This window comes from Pleurodeles waltl, chromosome 5 (genome assembly GCF_031143425.1).
Source record: "Pleurodeles waltl isolate 20211129_DDA chromosome 5, aPleWal1.hap1.20221129, whole genome shotgun sequence".
Lineage (NCBI taxonomy): Eukaryota > Metazoa > Chordata > Amphibia > Caudata > Salamandridae > Pleurodeles > Pleurodeles waltl.
The window spans coordinates 1,375,074,742-1,375,101,956 of NC_090444.1; the positions used below are offsets into that span (position 1 = coordinate 1,375,074,742).

The 27,215-nt window shown below is 49.1% G+C and overlaps 1 protein-coding gene across 2 annotated transcripts in view; it reads left to right on the forward strand.

The window, feature by feature from the left end:
• Nucleotides 1-27,215, forward strand: part of PHIP (pleckstrin homology domain interacting protein) — a 1,338,206-nt gene that overhangs the window by 1,260,885 nt on the left and 50,106 nt on the right. For both annotated transcript variants that reach the window (XM_069235639.1, XM_069235640.1), the window contains one exon: nucleotides 25,722-25,883. In XM_069235639.1, the coding sequence (XP_069091740.1) occupies nucleotides 25,722-25,883 (162 nt within the window). The remainder of the gene's footprint in view (nucleotides 1-25,721; nucleotides 25,884-27,215) is intronic.

Here is a 27,215-nt window from a genome sequence, read left to right on the forward strand (position 1 = left end):
ATGCAATACCACTGGAGTCACACAGTACCTACACACATGAAAGAAAACACTCAGTGTTAGAAAAATAAAGGTACTTTATTTTAGTGACACAATTACCACAAGGTACTAGAGGCATCTCTCCAATTGGAGGTAAGTAACACTCTAGATATGTACACTAGTAAACAGAAATAGGCATACATAGCAATAGAAAACAGTGCAAATAGCAATAGACAATAGTGACCCTAGGGGGAGCCCAAACCATATACTAAAAAAAAATGGAATGCGAACATAGGACCACCTCCACCTTGTAAGTGGAATGGGAGCTGGAGGAAATAGGGAACCCTAAAGGTAAGTGCCACAGTGTCCCCCAGCAACAAGGAAGAAAGGAGTAAGTTACTGGATATGCTTTCTGCCTACTTGCTAATGTACTTACCTGCAACAAGATCCTTTTGGTTCTAGAAATAAAGTAACAAAATATATTTTTGCTATATAAAATACATTGGCCTGGAGTTAGTCATTGAGTGTGTGCCTCATTTATTGCCTGTGTGTGTACAACAAATGCTTAACACTGCCCTCTGATAAGCCTACTGCCTTACCACACTACCACAAAATAAAGCATTAGAATTATCTAATTTTGCCACTATCAACCTCTAAGGGGAACCCTTGGTCTCTGTGCACACTATCTCTCACTTTGAGATAGTATATACCGAGCCAACTTCCTACAATAGCCACACTGCACTTAAAATGTTTAAGAATGGGCTTAGACACTGTAGGGGCAAATTGCTCATGCAACTATGCCCTCACCTGTGGTATAGTGCACGCTGCCTTAGGGCTATAAGGCCTACTAGAGGGGTGATTTAACTATGCCACAGGCAGCGTTTTGTGGACATGGCACTCTGAAAGGGATGCCACATGTCGACTTTACCTTTTTCTCCCCACCAGTGCACACAAGCTGCAATGGCAGTGTGTGTGCTTGGTAACGGGTCCCTTGGGTGGCACAATACATGGTGCCAGCTCTTAGGGACCCCACCCCCCCGGTCATAAAGCCCTTGGTACCACTAGTACCTTTTGCAAGGGACTTAGCTGTGTGCCATGGGTGTGTCAATTGTGGAAACAATGGTACAGTTTAGGGAAAGAACACTGGTGCCGGGGCCTGGTTAGCAGGATCCCAGCACACTGTCAGTCAAGACAGCAGCAATATCAGGCAAAAAGTGCAGGGGTTAACCATGCCAAAGAGGCACTTTCCTACACTGGCATTTCGCTTGCTCAGTCCTGTAGGAATTTATAGTTTATAAAATTTGTGACAGATGTATCACTCCTTGGATGGGGCAGCCAACTGGGTGAGGGTGAGATCAGAGGTATCTGGTCTCCGTCGTATTCTGGACTCCACATCAACCTGGTGGAGCTCCGTGGGATCAGACTAGCATTGAAAGTATTTAAGGTAGCGCAGATGTTCACGGACACCATCACTGCCATGTGGTACTGCAACATGCAGGGCGGGGTGGGGTTGTGGACCCTTTGTCAAGAGGCTCTGCGCCTCTGGATGTGGCTGGAACATCAGGGCATTTTCCTGGCGGTTGAACATCTGGCGGGCTCTCTGAAAGCCAGAGCGGACAAACTCAGGCCCACATTGCTTAGTCGAAAATGAATCCAGATGTGGCTTAAGAACTTTTTCAGTAGTGGGGAGAGATTTGAGTAGATCTGTTTGCATCCGCATAGAACGCTCATTGTCAGCAGTATTGCGCCTTGGAGTTTCCAAGACATCAATCACTCAGAGACGCTTTTCATCTTGAGTGGAACTCGGGCCTCCTGTACACCTTTCTGCCCATACCAGTTTTGCCTAGAGTTCTCCAGAAGAGCAAGAACGACCTAGACCAAGTAATCCTTGTGACTCCGGACAGGGCACTAAGAGTCTGGGATCTCAAGCTACTGAGCATGTCCATTGATCCTCCGATCAGACTGCCTCTTCAAATGGATCTTCTGTCGCAACAGCAGGGAGGGTTCTCCACCCAAACCTGTCCTGTCTCTGCCTTCTTGCGTGGAGATTGAGCAGCGGAAGTTGACAGCTTTTGACCTTCCACCCGAAGTCTGTAACATAATGTTGGCAGCCAGGCATCCCGCCACCAAAACAGTATACACCTGTTAGAAGAAATTGATATTGTTGTGCACAGACAAGTCTGCTGACCGCCATTCTGAGGTTCTGTTAATTTCTTTGGCCCATCAGGGCTCTGATATGGGCACTCTAAAAAGGTTATTTGTCTGCAATCTCTGCTTTTTTAAGGGTATCTGATAAGCCTCCTTTATTTATATCCCCAATTGTAAAAAGGTTCCTTAAAGCCCTTACTCGTATGTCTCCTTCATCCCGATTCATGTTATGCCCCAATGGGATTTGAATTTGGCTTTGACTTTCTGATGTGCCCTCCTTTCGAGCCTCTCCACAATTGTCCTCTCAGGCTTCTCACTTTGAAAACAGCATTCTTTGTGTCCATTACATCTATCGGCAGGGCGAGTGAGCTGCTGGCATTGTCCTCTAAACCACCCAACCTTTCCATCTAGCCTTACAAAGTGGTGCTTCGCACTTGGCTTCCTTTTTGCCAAAAGGTTATGCCCTTCCACATAGGCCAATCCATCACCTCATCTACTTTTTACACCCCCCAGCTGTAGGAAAGTAGCACTTTTCTGACATGGTTTCCACCACTTTTTGCCTGATGTCAGTGTGTTTAGACTGTAGTACACTGGGATCCTGCTAACCAGGACCCCAGTGTCAGTGCTCTCTCTATAACTTTAGGTGTATGGTAACTTTTGCACCCCACAATTGGCATACTGGTGCACCCGTGTAAGTCCCTAGTATATGGTACGGAGGTACCAAGGGCATTGGTACACCAGCTCCCCCATGGGCTGCCGCAGGTTTGGGCCACCCATGGGAGCCCATGCAAACTGGGACTACAGGGTTGCCATTGCAACATGCGTGAAATGGTGCATGGACCTTTTAACTGCAGATACCTTATATCATGGTCATTGCTCTCTGAGCCTATAAGTCACCCTTAGGGAAGGCCCTTCAGCCCAAGGGCAGAGTGCATGGTTCTTATGGTGAGGGCACCCCTGCAAGAGCAGAGGTGCCTCTACAAACCCCAGACTCCATTCCCTGGGCTTTCTAAGTGCAGGGAAGCCATCTTAAGGTATGTAGTGGACACTGGTCAACACGAGTGGCCCAACAACATAATAGCTTCACAAAACCTAGGCATGTTTGGCATCAAACATGTTGGAATCATGCAACTACAATGACTCCAGTGTTAGATGCGTGATACCAAGTACTCTGGGGGTTCCCTAGGGGATCCCATTAGTCTGCCTGCAACAGCCTTGCAGGGTGTGCATGCCAGCCCGTGCTGCTGACGACCACAGACACTGCTCTGCCCTCCTGCTGCTGAGTTTAACTTGGGCAGGGTAAGGCAGGACAAAGTGGGACAGAGGTCTGAACACCTCTCACTTTAAAAATAGTGTCTTGGGGCTGGGTGAGGGTGTCTCTTCGTGCCACCTGACTGCATTTAAGGGCACAATTGGTGCCCTCCTTGCATAATCCAGTTTGCACTAGTACAGGAACCCCTGGTTCCTGCTCTGGCACAAAACCACACAAAGGATAGGGGTGTGACCACCCTCTGTTCAACTCCTCCCCTAAGAAGGTGCATGGAGCTGTTACGGATGGCCACTTGATTCTGTCATCTTGAAAATAAGATCAGCAAAGTCCCCTGTGAGCATCTGACTGGACAGTCCACCTAGATGACGTTTCTGACCCCCTCAGATAGCTGGATAACTGCAGCAAGAGTCCAACCCCTTCTTTGTGTTACTTAAGGGGACCCCTGATGGTGGGAGCCTAGATTCATCTGTGTAACTGTCTGAAGACTTCCACATGTCTCTTTTGCAGCCTGGACACCAGAACCGCTGCGGGACTCTGCTGTGACCCAAGGCAAAGCTGCACTTAAGAGGAGGGCTCCTCCTGAAACTTCATCCCCCCGTGCTTTGCAAGCACTCTGCAACCCTCGTGGCTGTGCTTTCTACAGTTACCAGGACTCTGTTGACACATAGGAAGCAAGAAGGAATCTACCTTTGAGTGAGGGAGTCACTCCTCTGCATCCGCAGGCACCTCAGCAACGATGACGACTGGTTGGTGGATCTGCTGGTCCCCCAAATTCTTTAAGGATCTCCAACACAGGTAGTGGTTCTGTGGCCCTCCAGAGGTCTGATTTGTCTTTTCTGAAACTTGGAAGTCTGTGGTCCCTCGCTGGAGCTGCCTGGCTGGAACCCCTGTGCACCGTGTCAGTTTGTTGTTGCTAAGGCTTGTTGGTTCTTCAGTCTGAAGAACCTCCTTGCGCCAAGAAGCCTTGGCCTCCAGCACTCTTCAGCTCCAAGAACGACGTCCTCACTGCAACTTCTGCAAAGTGGGCATCCCTCTTTACAGTGCTGCTAAGGCCTCCCTGCAACCCTTTGTGCCTGCTGCCTGAGGGTCCACTTGGGGTCTCCACCGATTCCTCCTGGCTCTCCTGTGTGCTGAGGGCTGGCCCTAACCTACCTGCAAAGATTGGGTCACTTGGACCTTACTGGTCCCCAAATTTCTTGCAACCGCTTCCCTGCTTTGCCAAGGCTTGTGGTTGGTCCTGCTGACCGCTGACCCCTCTGCAACTCGACGACTGGCGTGGGACAGCTCGTAGATGACTCCAGGGGTCTTCCTGCATCACTTGGACTCCACAGCTGCACTTCGTCATCCACTGTCCAACAGAGAGGCATCTTCAGAAGGGTGGTCATTGCCAACCTTCATTGCCTTCGCACCTCCAGCTAGTCTGGATTCTGTGCCCCTCTCTCCTTAGCTCTTGTTCATTGAGAGTCCACTCCTGGGTTCCACCGACCTTGTCAATGGGTCACAAAACAGCTGGACAGTCGAAGTCCCCTTTGACTTCAACAGGAGGTTCCGACACAAATTAACCCCTATGCATCTGGGCTCCCTGTAGGTATTCCAGTGTTTAGAGCATCCACGGGTGGGGGCACTATCCAATCTCACTTGTCCCAGCGAGAATCCCCTGGGTCCACTGAGAAGGGTCCTAAATTCACAAACTTCCAACTGCAACATCCCATGTTATCCTCTGGACATCGAACCCGGGTCTAACTCTGCACAAGGGCCACTTGGAGAACCCTATCTACTTACCTTGGGTGTGCCTCTGCTTCCCTAGCCCTAAGGGTTCTTGAGTGGTAGTTGGAGTTGGGAGTGATGTCCGCATTCCATTTTTTTAGTATGGTTTGGTCCCCCCATAGGGACACTGTGTATTATATGCTTTTGCTTGCCTATTGCTGACTATATGTGACAATATCTCCGGTTAGGAGATATACCAAAGTTAGTACTAGTGAGTGTGTTGTAATAAATATTATATAGTTTTCTAACAGTGGTGTGGTTCTTTTTTTGTGTGAACATCACTGACTGACCTATGTGGTATTTGCATCCGCTTCACACCCTCCTGGATAGTCTTAAGCTGCTCGCCATAGCTACCCACTGAGAGCTCTGGTCATCCAGAGCCTCTACCACTATCACTAAGGGTTGCCTAGATTCAATACACAGTGCCTCACCCATAGGTGTACACCATATACTGAGCAATTCCCTGGAAGAGGAGAGACTTCACCACCTGGACCCAAATAGAGCATTGGCGTTTTGTCTTGATCATACCAAAGATTTATGCATGCATGATCAACTCTTTGTTGGTTATGTGGGTCTGAAGAAAGGTCGGGCAGTGCAGAAGAGAACCATCTCTGCATGAAAATGTGCTGCACTGGCTAAGAAGCAACTCCCTGAGGGTTTGCGTGCTCATTCTACCAGAGCTCAAGCTTCGACCGCTATGTTAGCACGCAGAGTTCTAGTCCTTGATGTGGGAAGCTGCTCCATATATAGTATGTCAAAATGAGATATAGTGTGCAGAGTCCAGGAGTTCCACAGAGGCTTAACAGAGGGTAAAGTAGATAATATGAATGCTCTCTTTTTAGTGTGGTCGAGCAGTTGAGTTTATCAGAGGGTAGTGCAAAGCATTTATTGTACACACACAGACAACAGAAGAAGCACACACTCAATGACTTAACTCCAGAGCAATGGTTTTTGTATATCACAAATATATTTTGTTAATTTATTTCTAGAACCAAAACATTCAAGTTGTAGATAAGTACATAAATTACTAAGTATTTCACATATGTATCAATGCCACTTTGATTGGAATTGGTAAATTGTACAGTTTTTGAATAAATGGCAATAATCTGTTTTAAAAGTTGACAGTGCAATTTTCAGAACAGTTTCTGGGGGGGAGAAAAGTTGGTAAGTTTTGCAGGTAAGTATAACAGTTCCAGTCTCGGGGGGGTGGGTGTTAGACAGTCCACTGGTTGGGGTTCAAGTTAACCCCAAAGACCCACCACCAGCAACACGGGCCGGCCGGATGCAGAGGTCAAAGTTGAGGCAAGTTTAACATGGGCTCCTATAGAGACTGGGGTCACTCAGTTTCAGATCTCCTGGCAGGTAAGTATCCACGTCTTCGGAGGGCACACCTGGGGGGTTTAGAGGAGCACTGGGAAGGCCACAAGTAGACACCAAACTCATCCTCAGTGGCACAGGGGCGGCCGGGTGCAGGGTGTAAACAGAGCATCAGGCTCCCTGTGCATTCCTATGAGGAAACCCTGGGGGTCACTTCGATGCTGCAGGCTGGGTCCGGGGGGGTAGGTTCAGGAAAACCACAGGCTGGAAAAATAGGATGGCCGCCGCTCAACGTTGCTGCACCAGAGGTCAGGTTCTCCAAGGCCTGGAGTCTGCGGGTCAGTGTACCTTTAAGTGTTGGATAGCTTCGCCCGGAGCTTTCGCGGTCAGGGGGGGTCCTCTGGATTCACACTGCAGGCGTCGTCATGGGGGCAGGAGAAGGCAACCCACGGTGTGCACTTGCTTGTTTTTGCCCAGGGATTCTCTCTAGCTGGATGGGCCATCTAGACACGTGCCATGGGCATCAGGTGCAGAGTAATCATGACTTATGGAACTGGGGAGAATCTGGAGTCCTTAGATGTAGTTTCTTCTTGAAAAGAGCCGCTGTCCATAGGAGTACTTGGTCCTTTGTGATGCAGGCAGTCCTCTGGAGGCTTGGCAGAGGTCGCTGGTCCCGCAGGATGCCTCGCTTTCTTTTGCAGGTTCTTTGAAGAAGGAGACAGGCTGGTAAAGCTGGGGCCAAGTCAGTTTTCGTCTTCCTTCTTCTTTGCTGGGGTTTCAGCTTAGCAGTCCTCCTTCTTTCTTGTCAGGTCACCAGGAATCCGATGACTTGGGTTCACGAGAGCCCTTAAATCCTGGATTTACAGGCATCACATAGGTCAGACGCTGTAGCCAATGGCTGCTGACCATGAGTGTGGCTACACCCTTCTTGTGTCCACTCCCTTTGGGGAGGGGGACACAAACCTAACCCTATTGGTCCCTGTCCTCCAAACTAAGATGGAGGATTCTGCAGGGAGGGGGGGGTCACCTCAGCACTGGACACCATAGGGGTGGTCCGAGCTGGGTTGGGCACTCCTCCCTGAGCCTTTGAGACTCACTGCCAGGTGTTACCATTCCTGCAGGGGTAGGTGTGAAGCATCTCTACCCAGAGCAGGCTTTGTTTCTGGCCACCGACAGCACAAAGGTTCTCACCCCACGTGGCCAGAAACACATTTCTTAGTGGTAGGCTGGCACAGACCAGTGAGTCCTGCACTAAAGGATTGGGTAAAATATAGGGGGCATCTCTAAGACACCCTCTAGGTGCATTGTTGAATAAATCCAACACTGGCATCAGTGTGGGTTTATTGTGCTTAGAGGTTTGATACCAAACTTCTCAGTATTCTGTGAAGCCATTATGGAGCTGTGGAGTTTGTAATGATAAACTCCCAGACCATATACTCAACATCGCTATGCTGCACTTACAATGTCAAAGAATGGACTTAGACACCCTATGGGCATATTGCTCATGCATCTATGCCCTTACCTGTGGTATAATGCACCCTGCCTTAGGGCTGTAAGGCCTGCTAGAGGGGTGGCTTACCTATGCCACAGGCAATGGTTTGTGGGCATAGCACCCTGAGAGGGGTGCCATGTCGTGTTTGCCTTTTTCTCCCCACCAGCACACACAAGCTGCCAAGGTAGTTCATTTGTGCTTGGTGAGGGGTCCCTTAGGGTGGCGTAATACATGCTGCAGCGTTTGGGGACCTTCCCTGGCCACAGGGCCCTTGGTACCAGTGGTACCCTTTACAAGGGACTTAACTGTGTGTCAGGGGTGTGCCAATTATGTAAATAAAGGTAGAGGTTTTGGGGAAGAATACTGATGCTGGGGCCTGGTTAGTAGGGTCCAAGCAAACACTCAATCACAGTTGGCATCAATATCAGGCAAAAAGTGTCTGGGGGGGGTAACCATGCCAACAAGGCCACTTTGCTACACTTGACATCTCTCAGGAGGCATTTTCAGCATCTCTGCACACGTTTATCAAACGCTACTGCCTGGACAGTCAGGTCCGTAGGGATGGGCTCTTTGCCTGTTTGATTCTGCAGGATTTTCTAGTATGATCTTAGTTCTCAGACCCACCTCCGGGGATGGTATTTCTTGAGTATTCATTCTAAGTTAAGGAATCTGCAACTAGATGTCTCTATCAGATGGACAGCATGCTTACCTTCGGTAATGTCTTATCTGGTAGAGAAAATATCTAGTTGCAGATTCCTTAACCGTCCAACACATCCTCCCGGCTCTGCAAACTGATTTCTAGGGAGCGGAACTCCCTTTCATGGCCCATGTTTTGACAAATCAGTGGTCTGTGTTCTTCATGGCTCTGCACTTCTGGCGTGGAAAGTCATAAAAAAAAAACTGATGTCAGCGTGCCGGGGTGATGCCTATATAGGACCTGCGACCTCATATCTGCCACGGATGAAGACAGACACAGAACTGATCTACGCCACAAAACAGTGCACAGGTGTAGTGCTCGTAAAAACTCTCAAGATCCAGACTGATGCCTGTGGAAAATTTTAAGATGAAGAATCTGCAACTTGATGTTGTCTCTACCAGATAAGGCATTACTGAAGGTAAGTAAGTTGTCCAATTGATTGATCTATATATGTACCTAGCTGCTATTTCAGATGTGAACAAATATCTATATTCAGCACAGGAGCTCAGGTACTGCTCTTTTCTTGCATGGTGCTGTGAAGGGAGTGCTTATACATGCTTATGCTATCAGACAGACTGTCTGACCTTGTATGAGTTGACTTACTGTCTAGTAGTAAAGTTTTGATGATATAATTAGCCTGCGTTGAACTGGTAATCGGACTGGAACATACAGAGGAGGTTGATGGGCGAAAAGAAGGAGAGAGAGAAAAACAATCTTGGGGGCTTGCTTTTCCTCTGTATGAAAATCCCAATTCATCCGTGTACCTGCCTTGATTGTCAACAGATTTTGATTGGTTGATTTAAGTTGTGTACTTGGTTGTTAAGATAAAATGAAAAAAATAATAAAAAACAATATTGTCCGTATAGAAGGAACCATGTTTATTTCCAGGTGTCCACAGCCCTGGGCCCCTGGAATTAAATTTTGCCTATCTTGTCCCAAATTGCATTTCAGTGTGACTACAGAAAGCCAAATGCCCTGGTCAGTAACCCATTCACAGAAGTACTGACAGCCCATCCGGTTATTTAAATTTTAGTGATCCCAGTTGTCTCTTGCATGCTTCTTCTTTGAGGTCATTCTTGCTGGTACACTTATTTGGAGATTGAAGGGCAAGCTAGGCCTTATCTTCCCTAGAACATAAGTGAAAATTAAATCAAGCTGCCTAAGATTGGAATGGATGCATCTAAGCATTCATGTTGCTCAAACTAGAGGGTTTTGTAGCTACTGTCAGCATGCAACAATCCTGAATCCAGAGAGATGTCCAACCCCTGCTTCTGAACATATTCCTTTATGAGAGACAATTAGCTTGAAGGTTGGTATCTCTGTCAAATATTTCTGGTAGAGCAGGGCCCTGTCCTTCATCGCAAAATCATCTATTTACCCCTAGTGTGTAGAAGACCATTTTGTAGGGACACACATCTGAAGTGATAAAGATCTTTGTCACCAACCGCTTGCCTTTGAAACCTATTTAAACTGTTCATCTTTCAGCTACACTACACCTTTTTAGGTCATAAAATGAGGGGATTGGAGAAATTTCCCAAATCCTCTCTCCTTGTACTCCCTTCTCCTACAAAGATCGTAAAAAGATAAATTTCTTTGACAATTTATAAAGAGGGTTCTCCATGCGCAGGAGTTCAGAGATTGTTTCTTAAGGTATTTTGTGGTGTCCAAGAGTGAACGTTTGTTTGACTTTTCTGCTCTGAACAAGTTTTTGCAAAATCAATACCCAACGTCCCTGTGACGTAAGTGGAGCCATTCATGATGCAGAATTTTCAGGACCTTGAACATAAGAACTTGTTCATATTAGTTCTATTGAACACACAATTCCATGTATCCATAAGACTGAACTGCAAGATGCATGTGACTTTCCGATAGATACTTTTTCCAGCAGATGACTCCCCTTTGCATATTCCCAGGCACTAGCCTGGATCTGGAAACCCTTCAGTTGCTCTCCCACGCCAGTGGAGGGTGTTAGCTCTATTTGAGTGCCATACCCAACGTCCCTGTGACGTAAGTGGAGCCATAAAGCACAGCTGTCGGTGTGATGATGTCAGTTCCCTTTTTTCCAGGACACCAACACACTCTGGAGATCTTTCAATATTCTCTGTTTTGGTCAACAATTTTTCAGGATTACTTTTCAATAATATATATTTAGGGGCAGTTTTCTCACCAGAACGTAACCGCCCAAACTGTCTGATTTTCAACCATGTTGTGACTGGGATGGTTAGGTGTCCATCATAGACCCACATGACATCTGTCTCTGATGCTTGGGATTCAATCAAGGCGGAAGATGGATCCCTAAGCGTTTAAAGAGTGAGAGGTCACAGTGTTTATGGCGAGAATGCTGGGGGTGAAGTGAGTCAAGACCAAGGTCAAAGTCACTTGTATCGCCACCTTCATCGGAACCTGTCAAAGCTACAAAGACTCAGGCTATTATGGCATCCAGAACTGGAATAGTGGGAGCATGAGAAACCATTAGTGAGCAGGTACCAAGGTTTTGTAGCTGTTATGAGTCAACCGGTTGTAGGAAAGTGCCCCTTTTGACATGGTTACATCCCGCCACCCAAACCCCGCCCCCTGCCCCCCCCGCCACCCACACACACACACACAAACACACACACGTTTGGCTGATATTGAAGCTGACTTGACTGAGAGTGTGCTGGGATCCTGCTAACCTGCACCAGTGTTCTTTACCTACCAATTGTACCATTGTTACCACAATTGGCAAACCGCTAAGTCCCTTGTAAAAGGTACGAGTGTTACCAAGGGCTCCTGGACCAAGGAGGGGCCCGAAGGGCTGCAGCATGTATTGTACCACCCTAAGGGACCCATCACCAAGCATGTGCACATTGCCATTGCAGATTGTGTGTGCTGGTGAGGGAAAAATGGGAAAGTCGACATGGCGGGGTGGTGTCCTCCAGATTTAGGCTGCAGGCGTCATCGTGCTGGCCAGGAGGGGTCAACCCAGGGTGGGACTTAAGGTCAGAATCGCCTGTGGACCTGCTCCGGACCTGTGGGCCACCTGGACAATAAATTAGATACACATTCATAGAATAAATCTGAGACCAATTTAGAAAAGTGACACTTATTTTTATATATATTTTGAAGCCAACAACTTTGTTACAAGATAAGCACGTTTTTAAGCATAAATACTTTTCATTGGCAAAAGTGGACACAGTGCAATTTTTGAGTTCTTTAGTGCTAACCTATGGGAGGAAAACAAGTGCAGCAAACATTCTTTATAACAGCTTACGAGACCAATCTTCCTAGACTTAATGTAGCTCATTGCAGCACTGGGGTGGACATGTGCAGAGGTGTAGTGTGGTGTTGGGTGCCCAGTGTATTTCAATGGGAATGGTGTCAGTGGGATTAGGCTGCAGGCTCTGGCTAGGAAGACAGTCTGGAAAAACCAACAGGTAGGTAACAAACTTGTGGTGCTCTGGGATGTAGGTGCACCTTTGGTCCTCTTCTTCAAGGCCCAGGGGGTGACTGATGCAGGGGTGCCCTTGGTTGTTGGGTTTCTGTGTCCGAGAGCACTCATGGTTGAGGTGTCCTGCAGTGTGAGGCTACAGGTGTCGTCATGGAGTCCAGGAGGGGGTGAAACCATGGTGGACTTGAGCTCAGGAGAACTGGGGTAACGACGTTGACACCAGGGACCCACTTCAGATCGGCCCGTCTGTGACTGGTGCAGTGGTTGCTTCAGGTGTCTCGTTCCTCTCACCACAGAGGCTGCGGGATAGGGGGCCTGCATGTAAAGGCTGCAGGCTAGTTCGAGGAGTCCAGGAAGGGTGAAACTACGATGGACTCAGTCTCTGGGGAGCTGGGGAACTTTGTTGGCACCATAGCTCCACTCCCACTTAGGTCGGTGATGGTGGATGCAGTGGTGAGTTCGGGTGTCAGGTCTTTGCGGTTCCAGAAGCTGCATAGTCCTTTCTGTAGAGTTGGATTGTGGGCAGGTCTTCTCCTCACGGGAGACCTGAGTCTTTTTCGAAGGCAGGCACTTCTGAAGGGTCAGCTGCAGGATGTGTCGTCTTTTGGTACAGCATTGGTCGAGGAGTGCAGACAGGCCATCAGGGTTGGTACCAGGTCATCTGCTTCTTTTTCTCCTCTCCTGTGAGTACATCTCTTCTTTGTACTTTTCTTCTTCTTCTGTCGTCAGGATCTGAGTTCTGTGGTTCAGGCTGCCACCTAAATACTCAATTTAGAGGGCTTTCCATGGAGTGCCAGGTGGCAGTCAGTGGGTTGCCCACTTCTAGGGTGATGATACCCACTTTATGACCATGTCTGTTGGGAAGTGGGCATACCCCTAACCCAGTGGCCTAATTCCATCGAAAACAATATGGAGGAATTTAAAAAGCATTATCCATTTCAGCTCAGCCATCTTAGGGATGGGACTGGCATGATGTGTTCACAGTTCCTAATGTGCCTAATTTTCCAGCCTGTTCTGCTGCCTAAAATGGGGTCCGGACAAGGGGTTTGGTCATCTCCATCATCTGGAGAGACCAGGGTTGCATTAAAAAAGGTGGCTAGGCATTTGAGGCTTCTTGCCATGGAATGTCCATCCTGCCTGGGTGAGGTGCTCCCCACCCCCACCCACTGCAGGCTTCTGTCTCTGGCCCGCAAGAGCGTTAGCTCTCACCTTGGGGGATCAGAAACGTGGCTAGGGTGGCTGAACTGGTCAGGACCAGTCAGTCAGCACACTAGTTGTAGGTAGGTTTTCAGGAGGCACCTCTAAGGTTCCCTTTGGGTGCATGTATTGGTAAATCCAGCACTGGCATCAGTGTGGGTTCACCAATATGAGATGTTTGATACCAAACATCCGTATCTTCAGTGAAGCTGTAATATAACTGGGGAACTCGTATTGACCAGTGTCCAGCACATGCATTTAAGTTGGCTTCCCTGATCACTTGCTATGTCTGAGAATCGACAAAGACATAACAGGAGCATATCTGCTCATGCTTTTAATGTAATATAATGCACCCCGGCTTAAGGATGTAAAACCAACTAGAGATATGACTTACATATATTGCATGCAGTGTTAGGGGACATGGCACACAGGCTGTGTTCCATATCGTGTTTTCACTTTGGTCTGCCCCAAGACACGCAGCCTGTTGTGTGCTTGGTGAGAGGGTCCTTAGGGTGGCATAATTTGTGCTGTAGTCCTTAGGGACTCTCATTAGTACCCCAGGCCCTAGGTACCAGGTGTATCATTTACTAGGGACTTTGGGTGTGCTAAAGGGTATGCCAATTGGGAAAATGACTGCAGTTTTGGGAAAGACACATGGCAATGGGGACCTGGTTAGCAGGAACCCAGTGAAATTTCAGTTGAAATTCTAGTACCAGACAAAGTGGGGGCTTACCATGCCAAAAAGGATGCATTCCTACAGATGACTTTCCTATACATAAAGATCTGCTACGGGCTAGCTAAAAAGCATCTCCAGAAGGGTAACATGCGTACACCACCAGAACAAAAGCCAATACTACTGCACTGGTGCATTGTGTTCCAATAATGGACATTTGCCAGACCGCTGCTTGGGTGTCCTTCCACGCATTCACGAAGCACTTCTTCCTGGACAGCCATGTCTGGTGGGACGGCACTTCACCCGATCAGTACTGCAAGATTTCTTGGTCTGATTAATTCCACAGGATTCCATAGACCCACCACATACATGGGAACTGCTTCCTTATCTGTTCACAAGGTGGGGAATCTGCAGTGGGAAATCTCTATCAGAAGAATAAGTTACTTATAGGAAAAGTACTATCTTTCTGACATAGTTATCCCCACTTTTTGCCTGGTGTCAGTGTGTTTTGACTGTAGTACAATGGGATCCTGCCAGTCAGGACCCCAGTGTCCGTATTCTCTCCCGTCAAATTGGTTGGTGAGTGATTCTTTCACCCACCATTGGCACACTGGGGTCCCCCTGGAAGTTCCTACTATACGGTACCTGGGGCATTGGTACACCAGGGGCTCCCCCGTGGGCTGCATCGTTGTTTATGCCACCCATGGAAGCCCATGCAAACTGTGTCTGCAGGCCTGTCATTGCAGCCTATGTGAAATGGTGCATGCACCTTTCACCCTAAACATAAGATCTGATAGAGACTTCTAGTTGCAGATTCCTTACCTTAGAATTTTCCCCCAGACGTCAGACTGGATCCGGAGATTTTTTCTTCGAGCAATACCCTTGCGCGTCGGTAGGTGGCATCAGTTCTTTTCTTTCTGCGTCACGCGCTGATCCGAGAGAGAGCTACCCTCTGGTATTTTTTGGCCTAATTCGACCGTTTTGTTGATATTTTTTGGTTGCGACCTTTGGTGCGTCAAGGATGTCCCCGAAGACTGGGTTCAAGCCGTGCGAGGACTGCCACCGCATGATGTCGGTGACGGACCCTCATTGTGTCTGCCTGTGGTGCCTCAAGTGTGACCACGACCCGAAGCCGTGCTCCGAGTGCCGGGCGATGCATCCGACGGCTTTGAGGGAGCGGTCCCTAAAGCTGATGGCGGCCCGGCACTTGACTCCATGTAGATCCCGATCTCGCTCGAGAGGAAAGTCTTGAGATCGGTCACGGAGCCACCACCACTCGTCTTCTTCTAAATCTTCGGGTCAAGGTAAGAAGAAGTCGAAGAAGTCCCATTGCTCTCCGACTTCACCCTGTCGCTCGCTCGACGTGAGACGAGCGTAAACGAACTAGGCCTCTGTCCTCGGAGCCTACGTCTGGGTCGACTCCGCACTTCCCCAAGTTTCCCGGAGCCGGAGTGACCCCCACCCAACTCAAGGAGTTCTACGAGGCCATGCGCCTCATCTTTGTGCGAGACCTTCCCTGGCGCCGGGTCGTTTAGTGATGCTCCCAACATCGGTAGTGCCCACTATCGACGTCGACCCGATTCTCATTCCCGACAACTCTGAGTCGGAGCAGCGTCGGCCGATGCCACCATCGGCTTAGGTGGGCCCTATTCGCCTGAGGTTGGATTGGGACCCATTTTCCTATGGGTACGAATACAGGGAGGAATTGGAGGGGTCCCTGGACACTTAGGAATACCAGGAAGACCCTACTATGGATTGGGCACAGGACTTGGGCGAAGCCAATGGTCTTTATACATCTCCTCCTACCGTGGCTATGGTGGAGGGAGCTACCTATGGTATGGTGGTTAGTAGGGCAGCTGAGGTCCTTGGCCTTGAGCTACCTACTGTCAAAGTCAGGTCTAACCTCCTGACGGAGGTGCTTCAGCCTGGGGCTTCTACATCTGAACCCCTTCTCCCATTTAATGAAACCCTCACTGACGTCCTTTTGGGTACAAGGTCCAAACCCAACACAGGGGCTCCTGTGAACAGGACGATCGCTCGCCGCCATCGGCCTGTGCCGAACGACCCGAAGTTCCTGTCCCAACATCCTATGCCTGAGAGTCTTGTTATCCAGGCGTCCTCTTCTTCTGGCGCGTTCCCTTCTGCATCCCCGGATAGGGAATCCAAAAGGCTGGAACAATTTGTTAAGAAGTTATTTTCTTCCTCCAGCCTCGCGCTGCGGTCCGTGAACACTGCGTGCCTTTTGGGACGTTATGCCCACTCCCTGTGGGATATGGTTGCGCAAGTCCTGCCACAGATACCGGAGGAGACTCGTGCTATCGTCTCCCAAGCAGTCAAAGATGGGAGAGACGCGGCAAAGTTCACAATCCGTTGTGGGCTGGATACGACCGAATCTCTGGGCAGATCGGTTTCTACGACAGTGGCCTTACGGCGCCATGCCCGGTTACGTACTTCTGGTTTCTCAGGGATGTCCAACAGTCACTCATGGACATGCCCTTTGATCGCACCCGTCTCTTCGGAGATAAAGCGGACTCGGCCTTGGAGAGGTTCAAGGAGTCCAGCGCTACGGCTCAGTCCCTTGGCCTTTCTGCAGCCACACGCCCCCCACAGTCTGCTTTTCGCCCCTTTCGTGGCCACAGAAGGGGCGCCCTGTCACGTCCTCAACCCAGCCACCGGGCCATGCACGCTGGACAGCCTATGCGTGGCCGGGGGGGCGCGGAATCCCACGTGGTCGTGGGACAGGGAACCAGAGGTCTATCCAGTCCACCCCTGCCCCCACAGCAGCCTCCAAACCTTCTTAGTCCGTCCCCCTCCCTCCCGCCCAGTAGGTGGCAGAATCTGCCATCACCTGCCCCACTGGGCACATATCACCACAGACGGGTGGGTTTTGCAAATAATTCGGTAGGGCTACTCCCTCCCTTTCGAGTCCCAACCACCACACATGCCACCATCCTTCCATTCCCTTTCAGAGGATCATTTGGTGCTTCTCCGCCAGGAAGTCGCGGCTCTCTTGGCCAAGGGAGCTATAGAAAGGGTCCCTGTGCCAGAAGTAGGTTGTGGTTGTTATTCCCACTACTTTCTGATACTAAAGAAGGACAAAGGCTTGCGCCCTATCCTAGATCTTCGGTACCTGAACTACTTCCTCAAGAAGAAGCTCAAAATGCTCACCCTGGCTCAGGTTCTGTCTGCCTTAGACCCAGAAGACTGGATGGTAGCGTTGGACTTGCAGGACGCTTATTTTCCACATCCCCATCCTGCCTGCCCACAAACGTTACCTACGATTCGTGGTAGGTCAAGAGCACTTTCAGTTTACCGTGCTCCCTTTTGGCCTTACCAGTGCCCCTCGGGTGTTCACGAAAGTGATGGTGGTGGTTGCAGCTCATCTGCGCAGGTTAGGGGTCTGAGTCTTCCCCTACCTAGACGACTGGCTGTTGAAGGCGCCTTCGCCCCAGACAGTGGTCTCATACCTCCAGACTACGGCTAACCTCCTGCACCAGCTGGGGTTTACTGTCAACGTGCCGAAGTCACACCTGACTCCCTCTCAGACGCTCCCTTTCATTGGGGCAGTTCTGGACACAGTGCGATTTCGGGCTTATCCTCCCCAAAAGCGAGTCAAAGACATTCAGGCTATGATTCCGATCTTTCAGCCTTGGTCTTTGGTTTTGGTGAGACCGACTCTGAGGCTACTTGGCCTCCTGCTAGTAGCACATGCCAGGTGGCATATGCGGACTCTGCAGTGGGACCTGAAGTTCCTGTGGGCGCAGCATCAGGGGAATCTCTCCGACATGGTCCAAATCTCAGAGGGGACTGCAAAAGACCTGCAGTGGTGGCTTTTGAATCCCAATTGGGTCAATGGCAGATCCCTCTCCCTTCCCCAACCAGATCTCTCAGTAGTGACAGATGCGTCTCTTCTGGGTTGGGGCGGCCACATCGGAGAGGCGGAAATCAGAGGCCTCTGGTCTCCAGCGGAGTCGGGACTCCACATCCACATGCTGGAGCTCTGAGTGATCAAACTTGCGTTGAAAGCATTTCTTCCCTCTCTCAAAGGGAACGTGGTGCAGGTGTTCACGGACAACACTACCGCCATGTGGTACTCCAACAAACAAGGAGGGGTAGGGTCCTGGACCCTATGTCAAGAGTCACTACATCTCTGGACATGGCTATTACATCAGGGCATTACCGTGGTGGTTCAACATCTGGCGGGCTTTCTCAATGCCAGAGCAGTCGAACTCAGCCGCCGACGCACTGTCGATCACGAATGGCGTCTCCATCCGGAGGTGGCGCAAGGTCTCTTTCTGAAGTGGGGAGAGCCTTGGTTAGATCTGTTCGCCTCCGCAGAGAACGCGCAATGTCAGCTGTTTAGCGCGTTGGAGTTTCCAAGGCGGCACTTGCTCGGAGACGCTTTTCGTCTCGAGTGGAACTCTGGCCTCCTTTACGCCTTCCCGCCTATCCCTCTTCTGCCCAGAGTTATCAAGAAGATCAAGAGCGACCGGGCCCAAGTTATCTTGGTGGCTCCGGACTGGGCTCGAAGAGTGTGTGTAGGAAGTTGCCTCTGTAGATACTATTTCAAAGTAAGAAATAGTGTGCACAGAGTCCAAGGGTTCCCCTTAGAGGTAAGATAGTGGCAAAAAGAGATCATTCTAATGCTCTGTTTTGTGGTAGTGTGGTCGAGCAGTAGACTTATCAGAGGGTAGTGTTAAGCATTTGTTGTACACACACAACAATAAATGAGGAACACACACTCAAAGACTTACTCCAGGCCAATAGGTTTTTATATAGAAAAATATATTTTCTTAGTTTATTTTAAGAACCACACGTTCAAGATTTACAAGTAATAAACTTCAAATGAAAGGTCTTTCACTCAGGTATTCTAGGAACTTTGAATAATCACAATGGCATGTACAGTTTTGACAAAAATGACAATAAGCTATTTTAAAAGTGGACTCTGCAAAAATCAACAGTTCCTGGTGGAGGTAAGTAAATGTTAAGTTCACAGGTAAGTAAAACACTTACAGGTTTCAAAGTTGGGTCCAAGGTAGCCCACCGTTGGGGGTTCAAGGCAACCCCAAATTTACACACCATCAGCTCAGGGCCGGTCAGGTGCAGAGGTCAAAGAGGTGCCAAAACAAATAGGCTTCAATGGAAACAAGGGTGCCCCGGTTCCAGTCTGCCAGCAGGTAAGTACCCGTGTCCTCGGAGGGCAGACCAGGGGGGTTTTGTAGGGCACCGGGGGGGAAAGGGGGAGACACAAGCAGGCACAGAAAGTACACCCTCAGCGGCACAGGGGCGGCCGGGTGCAGAGTACAAACAGGCGTCGGGTTTTGTATTGAAAGCAGTGGGGAGACCCGGAGGTCTCTTCAACGATGCAGGCAGGCACAGGGGGGGGCTCCTCCGGGTAGCCACAACCTGGGCTCGGCAGAGGGTCGCCTGGGGGTCACTCCTGCACTGGAGTTCGGTTCCTTCAGGTCCTGGGGGCTGCGGGTGCAGTATTGGTTCCAGGCGTCGGGTCCCTTGTTACAGGCAGTCGCGGTCAGGGGGAGCCTCGGGATTTCCTCTGCAGGCGTTGCTGTGGGGGCCCAGGTGGGTCAACTCTGGCTACTCATGGGCTCGCAGTCGCCGAGGAGTCCTCCCTGATGTGTTTGTTTTCTGCAGGTCGAGCCGGGGGCGTCGGGTGCAGAGTGGAAAGTCTAACGCTTCCGGCGGGAAACGTGGAGTCTTTAAAGTTGCTTCTTTGTTTCAGAAAGTTGCAGTTTGTTGAACAGGGCCGCTGTTCTCGGGAGCTTCTTGGTCCTTGGGATGCAAGGCAGTCCTCTGGGGCTCCAGAGGTCGCTGGTCCCTGTTGGATGCGTCGGTGTTGCAGTTTTCGTTGAAGTAGGGAGACAGGCCGGTGGGGCTGGGGCCAAATCAGTTGTCGTCTCCGTCTTCACTGCAGGGCCTCAGGTCAGAAGTCCTCCTTCTTGTTAAGGTTGCTGGAATCTAGTTTCCTAGGTTCTGGGGAGCCCCTAAATACTGAATTTAGGGGTTTGTTTAGGTCTGGGAGGGCAGTAGCCAATGACTGCTGTCCTACACCCTCTTTGTGCCTCCTCCCTGTGGGGAGGGGGGGAACATCCCTAATCTTATTGGGGGAATCCTCCAAACTCAAGATGGAGGATTTCTAAAGGCAGGGGTCACCTCAGCTCAAGACACCTTAGGGGCTGTCCTGACAGGTGGGTGACTACTCGTTATTCTCATTATCTCCCCTGGACTTGCTGCCAAAAGTGGAGGCTGTGTCCAGGGGGCGGGCATCTCCACTAGCTGGAGTGCCCTGGGGCATTGTAACACAAAGCCTGAGCCTTTGAGGCTCACAGCTAGGTGCTAAGTTCCTGCAGGGGGGAGGTGTGAAGGACCTCCACCCAGAGCAGGCTTTGTTTCTGGCCTCAGAGGGCACAAAGGCCCTCACCCCAGGGGTCAGAAACTTGTCTCTCAGCAGCAGGCTGGACCAGACAAGTCAGTCCTGCACTGAAGGATTGGGTAAAATACAGGGGGCATCTCTAAGATGCCCTCTGTGTGCATATTTTAATAAATCCAACACTGGCATCAGTGTGGGTTTATTATTCTGAGAAGTTTGATACCAAACTTCCCAGTATTCAGTGTAGCCGTTATGGAGCTGTGGAGTTCGTTTTTGACAAACTCCCAGACCATATACTTAATATGGCCACACTGTACTTACAATGTCTAAGAATGGACTTAGACACTGTAGGGGCATATTGCTCATGCAGCTATGCCCTCACCTGTGGTATAGTGCACCCTGCCTTAGGGCTGGAAGGCCTGCTAGAGGGGTGACTTACCTATGCCACAGGCAGTTTTTTTGTGCATGGCACCCTGATGGGGATGCCATGTCGACTTTGCCTTTTTCTCCCACCAACACACACATTCTGCAACGGCAGTGTGCATGTGTTAGGTGAGGGGTCCTTAAGGGTGGCACAACACATGCTTGAAGCCCTTAGAGATCTTCCCTGGTCACAGTGCCCTTGGTACCACTAGTACCTTTTACAAGGGAATTATCTATGTGCCAGTTATGTGCCAATTGTGGAAACAATGGTACATTTTAGGTGAAAGAACACTGGTGCTGGGGCCCGGTTAGCAGGGTCCCAGCACACTTCTCAGTCAAATCAGTATCAGGCAAAAAATGGGGGGTAACTGCAACAGGGAGCCATTTCCTTACACCTACCTTCTACGCACCCCCACATCCTTCCCATGAGGAGGAGAGACTCCACCGCCTGGACCCAAAAATAGCGTTGGCATTCTATCTCAATCGTACTAAAGACTTCCGGGTGGACGATCAACTCTTTATTGGTTATGTGGGTGCGAAGAAAGGGAAGGCGGTGCAGAAACATACCATCTCTCGATGGGTGCTTCTTTGCATCAAAATGTGCTATGCTTTGGCGAAAAAGCAACCTCTTGACGGCTTGCGGGCTCATTCTACCAGGGCCACTGCTGCATCCACTGTGTTAGCACGCGGAGTTCCTGTCCTGGATATCTGTCAGGCAGCTACGTGGGCGTCTCTGCACACGTTTGCTAAGCATTACTGCCTGGACAGTCAGGTCCGTCGGTACGGCTACTTTGGTTGTTTGGTCCTGCAGGACTTTCTGGTATGATATTAGTTTGCAGCCCACCACCGAGGATGGCATTGCTTGGGTATCTATTCTAAGGTAAGGAATCTGCAACTAGAAGTCTCTATCAGACGTAAAGGTTACTTACCTTCGGTAACAAAATATCTGGTAGAGACTTATTCTAGATGCAGATTCCTTACCGCCCACCCATCCTCCCCGCTTGCGGACTGATTTCTAGGGACAGGGATTCCCCCTTTCAGGTCCTTAGCTCTGGCGCACCAGAATCAGTTTTCTTAGCTGCTCTGTGCTCTGGCGTGGAAAGTTGTTAAAAGAAACTGACGTCACTGCACGAGGGCGGCGTCTATGTACTACTCCCGACGTTATCACGGCGACCACGACGCCTGCGGAGTCGACCGACGCGCAAGTGTATTGCTCGAAGAAAAAATCTCCGGATCCAGTCTGATGCCTGGGGGAAAATTCTAAGGTAAGGAATCTGCAACTAGAATATGTCTCTACCAGATATTTTGTTACCGAAGGTAAGTAACTTGTACGTTTACATTATTTCCTGGTCACTGCATTTTGACCCTGTAAGTCACGCCTATGGTAGGCCCTTCAGCCCAAGGGCAAGGTGCATCGTTCAAAGTGTGAGGCACACCCCAGACTTCTTTTTCTGGGCTTTGTAAGTACAGGGAAGCCTTTTTAAGGTACATAGTGGACACTGATCATCACAAGATGTCCAGCTACATAATGGCTTCATCAAACCTGGTCATGTTTGGCAACAAACATGTTGGAATCATGCAAATACACCAATTCCAGTGTTAGTTGCATGACACCATGTACTTTTCAGTGTTCCCCATGGGATCCCACGTTTCTGCCTGTGCCGCCTTGCAGGGTCTGCCTGCATGCCAGTTCTGCCACCAACCCCAGACACTTTTGTGCCCTCCTGCTCCTGAGCTTAACTTGGGCAGGGGAATGCAAAACAAGGAATTTCCTGCAGAGGAGAGGAGCTGCCACCTCTCCTTTAGAATTAGGTGTCTCTGGGCTAGATGAGGATGCTCCTCAGCGCCACCAGACTGCTTTGAAGGGCACATTTGGTGCCCTCCTTGCAATACCTGGGCCCCCAGCTCCTGCTCTGCTATGAAAACACACAAAGGGCAGTGGAGTTACCCACCCTTCTGTCCAGCTCCTCCCCTAGGGAGGTCCCCAGAGCTCTGCCAGGTGACCACTTGATTCTGCCATCTTAGAAATTAGATGAGCATCTGACTGGTCAATCCAGCAGAGTAGCATCCCTGACCCGCTCGATTGGTGGGTCACTGTAGAAGTCATCCAACATTCTTCCTGGATTACTTAAGGGCTCTCCTGGGGTGGTACCCTAGATTTGTCTGCAACATTTTTCTTCAAGACACTTCTGCCTCCTGGACACTGGATTCTGCTGCTGGACTTCACTGGGAACCACAACAAGACTGCAAATGGTAGGAGGGCTCCTACTGCGTCCTTGTGCCCGGGTATTGCAAGGACTCTGCAAATTCCATGGCAGTGCATCCTCCAGAGTCACAAACACTCTTCCTGCACTAAGGACATCCAGAAGGAAGCACCTTTTGAGTGAAGGAGTCACTCCCCTACATCCACAGGCTTCTCAACATTAATGACCGCTTTGTGGATCCTGCTGTCCCACGGACTCTCCAAGGCTCTGTAACACAAGTGGTGATTCTGTGGCACTCCAAAGGTCTGACCTGCCTTCTTTGCAACTGGAAAGATTGTGGTCCCTCATTGGAGCAGCTTGGACAGGATCCCTGTGCACTGCGTCTGGTTGTCATTGCCAAGGCTTGTTGGCTCTTCAGTCTGAAGACCTCCTAGCTCCAAGAAAACCCAGCCTCATGCATCAACTAGCTCCAAGACTAGTATCCTCCCTGCTACTCCTGCAGCGTGGGCATCCATCATCCTTGGGCTGTTGAGGCCTCCACGTGACTCTCTGGGCCTGCTGCCAGTGGGTTCTCCTGGGTCTAATTCGATTTCTGCTGGCTCTCCAGCTGGCTGGCCCTGTCTTACCTGTAAAGGTTGTCTCTTGGACCTTGCTGGTCACCCCCTTCTGCATCTCTTCTCTTGTATTTGCCAAGGCTTGTGGGTGCATCACCACGACAACTGTCCACCAGGAAAGCATCTACAAGAGAGGTCTGGGCATTGCGCTCCTGCACCCCTGGGCATCTCCGGGTGGTCTGGTCTCTGTCTCCTCTTTCCGCAGGTCCTCCTTGTCTAGATTCTATGCACAGGTTCCACCCACCTGGTCCACAGGTCACAACAGCAGCTGGACAGCCAAGGTCCCCATTGACTTCAATAGGAGGTTCATACACAGCATCACCTCTATGTACCTGGGCTCCCTGGTGTAGGTACTCTTCTTCTCTGGGCATCCACGGGTGGGGGCACTCTTGGACCTTCCTTGTCCCAACAGGTTTCCTGGGGGTCCTCTGGGAAGGTTCCTGTAATACGAAACTCTAACCACAACTTCCTCATGTTATCCTATGGACACCTGACATGGGATAACACCTCTGCGCATGGATGCCTGGGGAATCCCTGCTACTTACCTCTGGGGTATTAGTACTTCCCCAGCCCCTAAGATCTTTGGGTGTCTGTCTTGGTTAGTGGTGACTTTCTCATCCCATTTTATAGTATATGGTTGCCCCCACCCTTCAATAGGGGCCCATGAAGTTTTATGCTTTTACCTACCTGTTAAGCATATTTTTGTGTTCATATCGCCAGTTAGAAGATATACCAAAGTTAGTTTGGCGCCTGTGTATAATAAAATATTATTTTTCTAACACTGGTGTGGTTCTTTCTTGTGTGTAAAACACTGACTGATTTTGTGGTTATTGCAATTGCTTTACACCCTCCCTGATGAGCCTTAGCTGCTCTCCACAGCTACCTTTGAGGGATTTGGTTATTAGGAACTACTCACACTATCTCTAAGGGTTGCCTGGGCTCAGTACAGGGTGCATCACCTGTAGGTGTACACCATATACTGAGCCAGCATCCTACATTACTTACCCTCTGTAACATCTTTTCTGGTAGAGACTCTAACTGCAGGTTCCTCACTGACTCACCCTCAGCCCCATTCTGTGGAATGGACTCAGACAAACCATTAGTTAGCTGAAACATCTGCACACCGCACTTCTGATTCCACTGGCTCCGTGTCCAACGGTGGGGGTAGACATAATAATAAAAGTGTCGTCAGTGCACAGAGGTGATGCTCTGAAAGTGGCCCCAACATCACATCCACAATCGATGGACCTGACATAGAGATACATGACACCACTTATCTACACGCAAGGGAATTCCTATTAGTTTCTTGATCCAGTCTAGTGCTTGGTAAAATTATCAAGGTGAGGAACTTGCAGTTAGAGAGCCTCTAACAGAAAAGGCATTTGCCGAAGGTAAATGACTTGTTCTTTATGCATTTTCCTTTCCCACCACTAGGTCAGCAGACCGGTAAACTGGACATTGAGATTGGTGCCTACAAGAAGCAAGGAAGAGGCTCCTCCACTCGAAGTGAGATTTTGGCGAAGTGCCAGAGAGCCTCCGAGGCTTTTGTAGTCCCACAGCTGCAGAACGAGTTGTGATGTTGCGATTGGCGGGACGGCAGGATGTAAGGAGGCTGGTTTGTGCGCCAAAAGGTTACTAGGCATCCGCAGTGCTCGCTCTTCCAGCACTTCAATCGATAGACCTGACATAGAGATACATGACACCACTTATCTACACGCAAGGGAATTCCAATTAGTTTCTTGATCCAGTCTAGTGCTTGGTAAAATTATCAAGGTGAGGAACTTGCAGTTAGAGAGCCTCTAACAGAAAAGGCATTTGCCGAAGGTAAATGACTGGTTCTTTATGCATTTTCCTTTCCCACCACTAGTTGGAGGTTTACCTCTACCTTCCTCATATAAGCATTGTAACTCTCTTAATTATCAATCAGTCTTTACTCAACCAAATTGTTTGCTGCACTTCACCCATGCTGGAAATCAACTGGCTAAAATTTAAGTTGTGACTTGCATTAACGATTTCTCGTGGTCATTAAAATGATTGTTACTCAAGTTAAATGTATAACGTTAACATATTTTACTTCCTTTTACTTGTTAATACTGATTTCTTAACCCCATTAATAATTTTATTGTAGCATTGAACAGTTCTTTTAAATATTGCAAGAACATAAGTACGTCTTCCAGTGCAATGCAAGCGTGCTCTGTGATAAGTGCCAGAAACAACACGCCAAGAGAGAATCTAGTGAAAGAAAAACAGATTAAACATAAAATAAGGATGCCATTAAGCAGTAAACAAGGTAATGTAATATTTTTTCAAAGGAAAATAAAGATGTTGCTAATGTTTTATAGCAAAAGTTTTTTTGTGTCTTTGTGTCTACTCCTTCGCCAACATATAGTAGTCAAGTGAATAATTGGCAGCTAAACCTATGACAGTTTAAGAGACACAATGACATAGAGTAAAATGCAAATGAAGTTACTGGGATTTTGCTGGATGAGAATTACTCTTGAACTGGGTAGTGTAGTTGGGATCCTGCAGGGATGAGCAGTGCACCTTTGAAATTCAAGTCTTCACAGTCCAGTAGCAATGGCCAAACTGTAAAAAGGAAAAGGCTCAAGACTTATGCGCGCCCTGGCACAATGTGAGATGGTTTAGTTAGAGCTGAGGAATTATTATCCTGGGTTTAGTAGCAGTCTACAAAGTAAAAAAAACAGTATTTGAAAAGTGGACATGCTTTGCACAACCTGATAGTTCATCTTTTTACTTGCTTACTCAATCTGTACACACTTAATCATGCTCTGCACTGTCTCTGTATGGTTGTTGATGATTTGAAAAACCTTGGTGTAGGAAGCTGGCTATCTATGCAGTGGCCCAACGTAGGGGGGGCTCTATGCAGATAGTCCAGGGCGACCCTTATTGGTTTACAGTGGTAGAAAATGACAGTCCCAAAAGCTCTCTTTTGTGGTAGTGTGGGTGAGTAGTTAGGGTTATCAGAGGGTAGTGCTAAGCATTAGTTGAACGAGCAATCAATAAATGAGATGTACACTCAATCAACTCGAGACCAATTGTTAGAAAAATAGTTACTTTGTATTATATGTAAACACCATAACATTTGCAGAAAAATAAATACTGTTGCAGTTCTTAGAACGATTTGCAAGTAAGTAACACTTAGTACATTAATTAGTTTTTTAGCAGCACAGGTTCCAGAGTGTTGTGTCTGCATAGGAGTTCTTACAGTCAGTTCTCGGGGCTCCCTGTAGGTAGGGGTGCAGAATTGCAGACAAGACCTGCAATTTAGGTTTACCTGCCCAGGTACAGTGGTGTTGGTCATGTCAGATTTCTCTGCACCAAATACTTGGTGACGGGTGGGGTGGGCACCTGGAAAGGGAATGCAAGGGGAGACTTAAGGACAAGTTTGGGAGCTCCCAAGAGGGGGGCTCGGTCGGGGGCGTCCGGAGAGCAGGTGGACACTGTTGGAAGTTGTGGACCTGGGCCAGGGCGCTCGGGTGCAGTGGATCCTTATTGATGGTGTTCCTAGGTCAAGGCACACACATTTCTTTGGGTGACCTGCAGAAGGAGAGACCGATCAAGGCAACTAGATGACTTAGAAGGCTGTCCTCTGCGATGCTGA